The sequence below is a fragment of the Notolabrus celidotus genome, chromosome 10, assembly GCF_009762535.1.
Source record: "Notolabrus celidotus isolate fNotCel1 chromosome 10, fNotCel1.pri, whole genome shotgun sequence".
NCBI lineage: Eukaryota > Metazoa > Chordata > Actinopteri > Labriformes > Labridae > Notolabrus > Notolabrus celidotus.
The window spans coordinates 9,893,227-9,905,478 of NC_048281.1; the positions used below are offsets into that span (position 1 = coordinate 9,893,227).

At 35.7% G+C, this 12,252-nt stretch overlaps 1 protein-coding gene across 2 annotated transcripts; it reads right to left on the reverse strand.

Annotated features, from left to right (window-relative positions):
* Positions 1 to 507: 507 nt before the first annotated feature.
* On the reverse strand, positions 508 to 10,597 carry gtpbp8 (GTP binding protein 8 (putative)). 2 transcript variants are annotated; one of them, XM_034694467.1, is made up of 8 exons: positions 10,456 to 10,597; positions 10,133 to 10,321; positions 9,894 to 10,047; positions 6,375 to 6,473; positions 6,041 to 6,171; positions 5,743 to 5,842; positions 3,905 to 4,023; positions 508 to 2,235 (listed from the first exon to the last, which is right to left on the reverse strand). In XM_034694467.1, the coding sequence occupies exons 2-8, from the start codon at positions 10,294 to 10,296 to the stop codon at positions 2,145 to 2,147; spliced, it is 858 nt and encodes a 285-aa protein (XP_034550358.1). In that variant the 5' UTR covers positions 10,297 to 10,321; positions 10,456 to 10,597; the 3' UTR covers positions 508 to 2,144. The 2 variants fall into 2 exon arrangements, with proteins under 2 accessions (XP_034550358.1, XP_034550359.1); XM_034694468.1 differs by lacking the exon at positions 10,456 to 10,597 and having other exon boundaries at positions 9,894 to 10,057; positions 10,133 to 10,315.
* Between the last annotated feature and the right edge of the window lie 1,655 nt (positions 10,598 to 12,252).

The window sequence follows — 12,252 nt, forward strand, 5'->3', positions numbered from 1 at the left end:
CAAAAGGATTTTGTGCACTATCACAAAGATCCGCATGTTTAAATCATCTTGTCTTAATGTCTTTAGTATACTGACAGTAAGTCAGCTGGCTCCATCAGTGGCAGTGTTTTCCTGCAGACAGACTCTGGACTGCATGTTCTATTAACCCAAAAACAAACAAACATAAACAAAACATATAGGAAATTAACTGGACTATGTACCATGCATTTATTATAGTGACTGGATACAGGACACAGAGATAGCTCACTGTAGATAGCATGGAAGATTGTTGCTTTTAAAATCCAAACCACTAATTTAATGCCATTAAAAGAGGCACACCTACATTGTCTATTGCATAAAACAGCATATCAGATGCACATTTATTTGTGCTCATAAAATGGACTGACTGATAATAAGCAATGCAGTTTTATTTGAAGTAACTGTAAAATGAGATTAAAAAATCCACACAAGCATTTTTAAAACAAGTTGGTTGAACATTCTGTGAAATAAAAATCATAATCCAGAAAATGTCTCTCAAGGTTTTATTCTCAAATCTGCAGAAACAGATCTTCAGACCTGGCACACTCTCGGGTATAAAGCGGATCATCAGATGAGATTAGTTTTGCAGAATTTGGAGCAGTACTCATTCTCACTTTCACTAGGTTTGATATTGTGCTCCTCCAAATACAAATGATAAACAGAGATAAGGTGCAGAGTAAGTAGAACATAAATGTTCAAGGTCTCCCACCAGATAAAGAGCAACATGATAACTCAGAATCAACCCGGTAACCTTTTAGAATAGAATAGAATAGAATGCCTCTATTGTCATTGCGTAACTTGCATTCAATGACGTATCTAATCCAATGTATACACAGCGTTTCAGTTTGATAAGTGCCTCCTGTTATCCGGTTTGGATTGTAATTAGCTGTTGTTGTGTGAGTAAGAGGAAACAACATAATAAAAGGTGTAAGGTCAATAAGATAAACCATGACGTGTCATTGAAGTAGTCTAATACAGTATGTCAAATAGAAACCTAATATGTGAAAGCTTGAGGAGATGTATCGAGACACTTTGAGGAATTATTTAAAGGACCTTTTCCTCCTGAAACAGAAAAAGCTATTTAAATTTCTAATCTATGAAAAATTTTTAGAAATCCATTTTTTATATATATTTTGCCTGTGAAACAAGGTAAATATAAAAGTTTTTGCAGGTAAAAACATGACTCAAACTGTGCACAAAAAATACTTAGACATCCTTTACTGACAGAGACATATCCGGGACAGTATTGATATGAAATTGTACATTTTTCCTTTCTTTCTTGACATAACTAAATATATTTTTTCCTTAACCAAATTTCTGCTCTTTCATACCTGAACTCTGATATTGAGTTTGCTTTAGTTGTAGGTGGTTTTGTTTAATTATTCTAATTATGTTGGATGTTTCCTCATAAGCCCCCAACCACAATCATTATCTTATATTTTTGTATTCTACTTTAATTTGTTTGAATTACATTCTTTTCTGAAATAAATCAAACAACAAACCTAATATGATAAATCTAAACATACAGTCTCATTCTCCTTCTAATTGTCTGGTTTGTGACTTCAGTGTTTTCACTGGTTCATTTTGATCCAACACTTAAAACAAAACAATAACATTAAAACAAACAAACAAGCAAACAATGCGACCACGGCAGCAGTCCAACAACTCTTGTGTTCTGTGAGGAAAATGTCCCCTTCATGAATTAAGTTTTGTATCTTTGAAGAGAGTGATTTAGCGTCATAGTCCTTATGAAGCATCAGATTAAAAAAAGAGTCATGTTTCTGTATCTGCCGACTGTCGGCCGTGTTGTATACTTGTTTGAATCTGGGAAGAGTGATTTAATGTATAACTTTTCATTCAAAAATCAACCCAGCATGTGTTCAAGTTTTATTCTAAAACAAAAGCCTCTGCAGAATGTGTGCTGCATGAACACCAAACAGAGTATGCGCTGATTGTGAACATCAGAAAGTCCTTCCACACTTTGCTCTATGATGATCATGAAAACAAATGGCCGATTCCGACGCTCCACTGATTCCTCTGTGCATCCTACACTCTACCGACACAGTGAGTGTGTGAGGAGTTCAGCGAGTCCCGATTACACTAAGTCAGTCAGTCCAAGCTGCTGGTCAGCTCTGAGAAGTGTCCGTTAACTTGATGCCTCCTGCTACGTGAGCAATGAAGCATCTCAGGAGGTAGATTCCCCAGAAATTGAGGGAGCTGTTACAGAGAGAGAAAGAAAGAGTAGAAAGAATCTATCAAAGCTGCAAAACGTGTAAGAGAATAAAGAGAAACTTCATTTTCTTCCTGATCTTACTGCAGCTCTGTCCCTCAAACACAGGAGGAACCATTAACAGCCCTTTGACATTTTGAAACCACCTTACATATTCTTATTTGACACTCATAGCACTATTTTTAAAGTTTTTATTTCACAGTAGCAGCTCATAAACACTAGAAACAGAATATTTTGAACAGAAGTGTTTTGTAAACTCTACTGTTCAGAATCAAACTTTGAAATAGTCAGCTTTATTGTGTGAAATCTTGAAAACAGCTTGGACGGCAAACTTTTCAGGGAAGTTTGATCAAAAACAGCTGGAATAAATCTGTTATTACAGCTAGTGTTTACACCTGATACACCTTTGGTTGGTTCCTACTGTTGAATGAATAAAATAATATTTTTATTTATATTTATAGGTATATTTTGGGAGTGCTTTGTAACAAGTTAACGTCTATAATGCATAATATAAGCACATTCAGAAGACACTGTGATGCCTCCTTTAGTCTCTGACAGACTGTATGCATGTGAGTTATCATATATAACACTTTATAAAAAGGTTTTATAAAGGAGGTAGCTGACATACTGTAATCTTTTCTGAATGTGCATTTAAACCAGACTTTGACAGGAAGTGTACATTCTTTTATTTTGTCACTTCCCAACATGTCTTTTTTTTTTATCTTAAATGTCATTAAATGTTTTGCATGTCACAAGTTATGTTGGTGTTGATGCAAACTGTAGGAACAATGTTTGATTAACACTGATAACTTTAATATTCCTGCAGATGTGATGGGCTATAATCAAGGTCCCCTGCAGTGTTAACTCCTCTGTGAGCAGCACAGTTGTACATATGAAGGGGATTTTTAGAGAAGTGCTGAATTCACTGACACAGACAGAGAAGCTTCACCTCAGGTTAGAGGGAAAGAATAATGGATTTCAAGTGTTTTTAAATTGTGTTGCTTTAAGAGGAAATCAAATTCAGTCATGTAATTAGAGCTCAAGAATACACAATACATTTACATGTATAACAGTGATTGTTGTACACTCCCCGAGGAGATAAGGCACGCAGAATCAGTGACTTCTTTTATATCTCTTCTTAAGACCCATTTTTACAGAATTTGTTATGTGACCTCATCCTTTTTATTTTTATTTATTATTATTTTTAGTTTATACCCAACGTATTAATGGTTTACATTTTTTTTGATTATTTGTTTTTATTTATCATTTCAATGTTCTTGATTTATCCTTTTCCAGTTTAAACTTTCTCCAATGTGATGTCCTCTTCTTCTTAAAACCTCTTTATTTTATTGTCCTTTAATGTTTTTATTTACTTATCTATTTTTATGAATTCATTTATGTATTTAAAAAAAAACATAAACATTTGTTTTTAAAAGTTCTATACAAATAGTTGTTTTTTTATCACAAATTAATCCTGATTTGGTTCCTAAATTGATTGCAATCAAAAAAAGATGCTTTATAATAATAAGATTTCTACTAAAAAAGGAAGCTGAAAGACAGAGTGGAGAGTATGTTTGTCTATGTTTTTGTAATAAAGAAAATAAAGACGTGAAAAAGTCTGTTTCTCATCCATAACCGCCAAAGAGAAACTCTTACCTGATTAAAAAAGGCTGAGGGAAGCAGCTCGTGGTCTGAGTTTCAACCACATCGTGAAGATCCATTAAGTTCGTCAGCAGCGTCCCGTGTTTACATTTGTCGATCTTTGTCACCACAATCTGCAAAATCAGACATTACAGCTCAACTTCTGCATACGTATTCAGAATATATATATAAAAACAGAAATATCAGGAGCTCATACGCTCTCAGAATCCACAGTGAGTGCGAGTTAGGCGAGCCAAATCAAACAACAGATTCTAAACTGACATCTAGTGGACAGATACGGTTACTGTACACTCCTCCTACCAGTCCAGTTGCCTTACGGATCAAGCTTTGGATTATCATGACCTGGATGACTGAGAACCTTCAGAGACATGTTACTGCACACTGCATTCTGTTTGGACCCTCTTGTTTAATTTCCTTTTTCTCAGTGTAACACTTCATCTAGAAAGCCAGAAGTCACACCTGGATGAGAGATGGGATCTTTAAAATAATGGATACCTTGATTATCCAGTGATTTTGATGTTATAATATTTGTAACATGTATTCCAGGTGCTTGTATGCTGAGTGTTTGCAGTTGGTCAAAGCTTAAAATGTCTGCCTCTGTCCCTAAACCGTCCAGCGCCTCCTCGCACTGAGCTCTTGGTTCTCTGCGTCTTTGCCTTTGAGCAGTGAGAGTCCGTCTTTGTTAAAAGCCGAGCTGTCAGAGCTTTAATAATGGCCGAAGTGTTTAATAACCTGAGAGCATGAATAATTGACTGCAGAGAGCGTACAGAGTGGGGGGTGCTTCATTATAGCGTGCCAGTGGTGGCGTTTCAGAGGGGACAGCAGTTTTTAAATAGCTGAGTGAGAACGCTCAGTATTAATTTGGTGTGGACATAATGAGGAGGGTCTGAAGAACGATGAGGACAGAGTGAAGAGGACTGATGGCTTTAAAGTTAGAAAACTTAACACAACACAGAATGAAGAAACTCAGCGTCACGTTCAGTCGATAGTCTCCTGTTTCTGAGATGAGTACATAAGCACAACGGCTGATGATCATTCAGGCGTGAACTCTCTGTCTTTGAAACACCAGTGTTATTTTTCCCTCCCTGAGGTAAAGGACAAGAATATAGAAATGAGTTGTAGTCTTTGTGCAGGAAGCTAAACTTTGTCCAACGCCAAGGCCAGTAATTGTAATCTCACCTTAAAATCTTAAAATGCACTAACTCAGTAATTCAGTTACTTTTGATAGTGGTATCTACAACAACTAAACTTCAGTACTTTGCCGACACTGAACATAATCATCTCATGCGAAAGTACAGGAAGCCCTCAAGGCTGACTCATCTCAGGACCCAGGCGGTCATAGATCTTGATTACTTGTCTGCAAAACTCTGCTCATCCCAGCAAGTCACCAGTTTTTGTTTGTTTCCTTTTATTGACATGAAACGTCGAACAGATTGTTAATTCCTTATCAGTTATCTGTTCATGAATAAACTGTTTTATGAAGCTCTCAAAGGTGAGAAAATATAATGCTTCACAGACGCTGTAGTCCTCACGGCAGCGGTCACTGGTTCAACTTCCAACACCAACTCTTTGCTGCATGTCATCTCAACTCTCTACTCTCTAGTTCAGCTTTCCCATCTTAAAAAGGCAGAAATGTCAGAAAAGAAAAAAATGAAAAAGAACTAAAAGGCTGTTTGGGGTAGACATGAGGTGACTCTAAAACTTTTGAAATATAGCTTTTGGAAATCGTCAAAATCAGGCCGTTTTTAAATCGATAGAAAGTGAAGCTAATTATTTTTAGTTTTATGAAAAACAGGAGAGTGTGTGTGTGTTTGTGTGTGTGTGAATCGTACCACGTAAGGACGTCTGGTGTCCTCACACAGCTCCAGGGCGATCAGGTCGGCCTTCTGAAGTCCAACACTTCCATCCACCAGCAGGAACGTCCTCACCAGACTGGAACATTGAAACAGGACATGAACATGAAGTTTATATCTTTCTGTGATTGTTGTTAGTTGCAAAAGCTGATATGTAATTCTGCATCTCTGTGTTTTTAAATAATTTTAACCCCCCTGACATTGATTACATGTTCTGTAATTCACACACATTCCTTTAAGACTTCCTGCAGACAGATGAGTACAGCTCATGTCTCACTTTGTCCTCCTGTAGAGGTACGGCTGCACCATATCCACAAAGTCTTTGGGGGCTCTGTATCCGTAGCCCGGCATGTCCACGATGGTGAACGCTTTGCCCACTTTGAAGAAGTTCATCTTCTTCGTGTGACCCTGAGGGGAACACACAAGTAGAGAAAAACACACATGTGTAATGAGAAGACAAGTTGTAGACTTTCATTCTGAACATGGGCGCGAGAAAAGGTGATGACATTTAGAGAAATAAGATTGATGTTTTAGGTGTTTTTTTTTGTGATTTTCTTTTTCTTGAGCTTAACAAGGCCTCATCGCACCATCACCAGGTTCAGTACACTCACTGGAGTTTTGGAGACTCGGACTTCGACCTCAGGAGTCAGAGCAAACAGACATTTGATGAGAGACGACTTCCCCACGTTGCTTCTGCCGATGAAACACACCTGAGAAGAAACAAAAGCCAATCAATCAATCAGACTTTATTTATGAAGCGCATTTCATACAATGACAATGTAGCACAAAGTGCTGTACATAAAAACACCTTAAAATAGAATATATTTTAAAAAAAGAGATATATATATAGACAAATAAAAATAAAAAGATCCCCCTTCCTAATCCCAGCCCAGACTCCAAACCCACCCCACAATCCTAAGTTTAAGAACACAATATATGCAACAATAATACCAATAATAATAACAACACAAATAAATTAATGAAAAATAAAAAAGAAGTTGCTGAACGAACTGAGGAAACGCTGTCATGATGTCTCAATGAGGAAACACTGGAGGTAAGATGTTAAAACTCAATGCAGGAAATTAGACTCACCAAAATAAAATACATTTATAAGACATAAAACACTAAAACGTTAAACCATTCAAAGAAACTAAGATGATATACTTATAACAAATAAATAAAATAAAATAAATAAAAAGTGACTAAAATTTGAACTAGATCATAAAAATTGACTCTTAAATGATATTTCTCTGAAGTTATTAAACATTCTGTGAGATTTTCTATTAGTGTTTTCTCCTCAGTGTTATCAGGTGAACTCTTAAACTTGCACACCGCTCTTTTACTTTCAAGTTTCCCACATTTTGTTGCTGCAGTCCCAGCGACCGCTCAGCCCCACGGGACAGGGCTCGGACTCATCCATCTCTCCGACAGAGGACAGATGGATGGAGGCTGACGCTGCCAGCGTGCTGAGAATTCATCATCCTCTGACAGAGCAGAGAGGCAGAGTGGTAACTAACCCAGCATGACAAAGAGAGCGCAGTGTCCTCTCTACACAATGTTCCATTCTCAGCCCTCTGCTGAGCACTTCTGTCTATACGCTTATAAATCTGCTCATTTATTATCAAGTGTCAACCCACACTTCATTATGCATGAGGCTGCAGCAGGGTAAAGAGACATGGTGCTACATTTTTCATAGACTGAGGGTCAATGTGTTTTATCCAGGGGGGGCTACACCTTCATGTGCACACCTGTGCCCACTGTTTTACTGCTCCACTCTTCAGCTCTGAGCTACACTGACCAAAACAGAGACAGTGCTTTTCTTTCTTTTCAGTCATTTTGGGGTTTTCCTTCTTTTATTTAGAGAGTGAGAGGACAGTGGATAGACTAGAAAACTGGAGGGGAGAGGCTGCAGGTTGGAATCAGATCCAGGCCTCTGTACATGGGGAGCACAACTTAGTGCATAGCGAAACCAGCATCCCAAACAGAGCTAATTCTTATCCAAAATTGTTGTTCCAGACTAGAGGAGGCCAGTAGTTTAACTTCATTTTGATATAAAGTGAATGACTGGAAACCGTGGCTCTCTTAGCAAAACAAAATCACTACAAGTGGACTTTATATTTGATACGTTTGGTCAAGTCAGTACCTGGACAAATTCTGTTAGAGTGATAGGACGAGGATAGAGCCTCAAGGTTTAGAAGTAAACAATACCAAAGTGGTCAAGATCTTAATTCTTCTACATGTGCAACAAGATTTTGCTTGTTTTTAAAGCTATGAGAAATAAAGCTCACTTATTAGTTGGTTTTACATGGAAGCAAATAGTCACCAAAGTTAAAATGCAAAAGTACATTTGAAAATTAAATTGCATTAAAAGAAATGCTTGTTAATTTTCCAAATATGGGTGCATGGTTATGTGAATCATAACTAAAATCAATATTCAATAATCTTATTTGCATTTTAATTTCAATCTTCAACAATGCTGATTATTTCCCACAATTAAATTAAAAAAGTTTTAAATAGAAAATTACATTTGCTTTTTAATTTTTCAAAAATGCCACGCTAAATTAGTATCATAATTATCATAATTAACAAATTATCAAGAAAATTCGAAAAAAATATTTAATTTAATTAATTAATTAAGTAATTTAATTTGCATTTATGTGAATGCAACATCGTTTTCAAATTTGCTTTTAATTTGAATTTTTGGTACATATTTCCTTCCATAGTTTAAAGCCTCATTCATTTTCATGTTGACTCAATGGTCTCAAAGTCTTCTTCAAAGCTGCATGGTGTTCAGTGAGTATGCTATGGTCCTATTTAAAGTATGATAGACATAAAGCTTGCACGCTTAAGGGCCTGGTTAGCTGATCGGCAAGCCCCTACCACAGCAATCCATCAACAAGGACATAGTGCAGTGCTGAAACTCTTGTCCAAATACAGCCAGCTCCAAGCGAAGAAGGTGGAAATATCAAATTCAAGGCGTCCAAATGAGTCAGGTCTACTTTGTGATAAGAGTCAGTGCTCTGCAGCAGCCAATCTGACAGGGTCATGAGGAGTTTATTAATGGATGAACAAAGTGAGATGCTCAGGAGAAAACTGGGCTCATGAATTTTACATAAGCAGAGATAATAAAGTTAGTTTACTTCAGGTTATTGAGCCAGGTGCAATTTGTTTTCCGGGTGCTCTGCTGTAACTCTCACCTCTCTTAAGTAGATGTAGAGACTGTGTTGATACACTCTCTCCATTAGCCTCTAATTTGTCCTACTTATTATTATTTAATAAATTATTACAATTATTGTGTATATTTTGTAAAGTTACTGCCAATTTCAGTAAAATGTTAAAAAAATATTAAAAATGATCAGAAACCCCACAAAAAACTATATTTAACCTCCACACAGTAAAAAAACTCAGGCCTTATTTTTACATTTTTTATGCAAAAAAGAAAAGGAAATGGTCTTTATACATTTTGATACTTTTATAAACTTATTTTATTCTTTTCACAACAATAAATAATGTTTTTCAACAGCCCACTAAAAAAAACACTTTTTATCCTGGTCATTTTTATAAACTTGATTAATTTAGTGGTTGAGAGACTGTGTTGATAAACTCTCTCCATTAGGTTTTAATTTGTCATAATCTTTTGTTTCATTCATTATATGTGTATATTTTGTAAAGTTACTGACTATTTTGGTAAAATGGTTAAATTATTAATAATAATTAGAAACTCTAAAAAAACATTATTTAACCTCCACACTTTAGGAAACATATCATACCTTTTTTCATTTTTTTTCATTTTTTTTAAATGCAAAAATGGAAATATTCTTATCTATTTAGGTACACTGTACTTTTTTTTCTCTTTTTTTTTTTTACTGTTATAAACTTTATTTCTTCTTTTTAAAACATGAAATAATATTTTTCAGAAGCCCACTAAAAAAATTCCTTTTACTGCTCTGCATTTTTTATACACTTGATTCAGTTCGGGGTAGAGAGAGCAAACTACAACTGAAGTTTTTTGAGAATGGTGACTGAAAATTGTGGCTTCTTATAAATTAAGAAAGATAAATAAAAAGATTTAGAAGCACAACATTAAAAGCATTGAACATGACCAACATGTAAACACAATGACCTCTCACCTCTGGCGGTTTCAGTGCAGGTGCATGGTCCATCCTTTCTGCAGAGGCGCAGTAATCAATCTTATGTGACGGAGAGGAATGAAACAGTTGTTCTGCTCTGACCATGTCCTCCAAACTGGGGTGAAACAGCTGGAAGGGTGTCCTGTCCACTGACCTGAACATTTCTTTCAGATTAAACTCACAATAATCAATCAATCAATCAATGAAAGAAAACACGAGATAGAAAGAGAACAAGTTACCTGTCCAGGTAAGCATCCAGGCTGCTAAAGGGGTACAGTAAGCTCTGGACTTTCTTTGGGGGAAGTGTTGCAGCATTCTGAAGTGAAGCGAGTTTGTGGACCCTGTGCAGGTGAACAGTCACAATCTGAGCCCCAGGATGAAGCCGCTGACGCAGACAAAACATCTTCACATGGAGGTTTCACACCTGCCTGCAAAGGGAAAAACAAGGAAAAGGTGGAAGGAACAACTTTCATTGAAGTGCATCAGCATTGCAGAAGGACGTACACAAAACGTAAGGAATAACGTCATACAGTTTGAAATGAGGGCCAGTGTTAAGACTTACCTAAACTCCGATGTCTTCATGGCTTACATGCAGAAATATAAGCATCAATGTGGCTGAATCAGAGAGTAATAATGACTGCTCTTTCCACAATGTTTCTGCAGGCGTCCATGTTTTGTGCAGCGTTAAATGAGTCCGACTAGGACAAGTCTCCCTTGCTAAAGGTTCCGACTCCAAAAAAGGTTTATTCGGATTTTATTTAGACTTAATTTATTTTATATATAAAAACACTTTTTTTGTGTAGACCTCGAGTCATTCGGGAATACATATTCCTTAATGCCCCGAAATACACACAAAAAAGCCTTAATATCGTGTTTGCCTGCTTTAGCTTTAGTTTTTACACTAGATTAGATTAGATTAGAAATACTTTATGGATCCCCCAATTGTACATAGTACAACAATGTACTTAAATAGTTTAAAATATAATAATAATAATAATAATAATAATAATAATAATAATAATAATAATAATAATAATAATAACAATAACAATACTAATACTAATAGAGGTAAAGATACAATGAAAAAATAAAATAAAATATATTATAAAATATTACAGATGTATACACTATGTACACTTATATCTAAGAAAACAGTTATTGGAACATAACATTTCAGAAGGTTTTTATGAGAACACAGTATGATAAACACACTCAGAGCAATTCAAATATGGGATATTTAGAATCAGTTTGTGGGTGTGTATCATAAATAATGATCCAGGAAGAAAGACACAGTGCAGGGTCACAAAGTCATTTTGGAGCCTCTCATACATTTTTACGTGCTCAACAACATAAACAAAAAAACATCACTTTTTGTCATGATGTCCATTGTAACAAGATCATTAGTGAGTCATTATTTACCACTAACGCGATATGTATAGAATTTAAAATTGATCCACTGCTTGAAAACATATTTCTTAAGCTTTGATACTTTAAAAACAGTCTTGCTTGATACCAGTGGTCTTGATTTTAATGCTTATGCAGTAATGTACCTGTTTTAAGAGTACATTCTGTTGCAGAAAAGTCCATTTCAACATTTTTTCAAGCACAAATAATAATACAGTTTCAGAGATTATCCTCTCTGCACCTTATTGGCCTGTATCTCATACATCTCAAGACTAATTCATGTGAAAACCAGTTATTAGGTGAGGCTTAATGTGCTTCAAATTTGGGGACAAACAACAAAAGACTGGAATAAATCATACAAAAGAAAAAAAATTAAGATGGAATGAAGGTGTTGTAAAGTGTTAGAGATATTAGAAAAACATAGTGTGTGCAGAAAAGAAATACTTGTGTTTATCCTAAAAAAAAAGTTCTACTTGTTTATCAAATGTCTTTTACCATCCACTGCACGCAACATAAGCTGAATTTAATAGCTTATTAAAGGGATGTATCTGGCATGCACAGTGAGCATGTCAACAAGATAAGAAGGCTCTAAGCCACTGAGAGATTTAAAACAAGTACTTTAAAATCAATTTATTGTTTCATCCAGTCAAGGAAAGATAAGTGGGAACGATGTGGGTCCATAAAATACTCCAGCTGCAGCTTTTGAAACAGTAAGTATCAAGGCTGACATTTTTTTGGTGTGTGATCTTGGACATTTCTTGGATGTTGGACATTGCTCTCAAACCTCTTTTCAACTCATGCATTTTTGTTTTTATTTGGACAGTATGAAAACTTATACTTTAAATATGAAATGTGCATTTTGTAAAACGTCAACATCATTTTTAATCTGAAGATAAGATTGTTTCAAAGTGTGAGAACTCTGAACACAAGCAAACGACAATAAAACAAGCCTCTG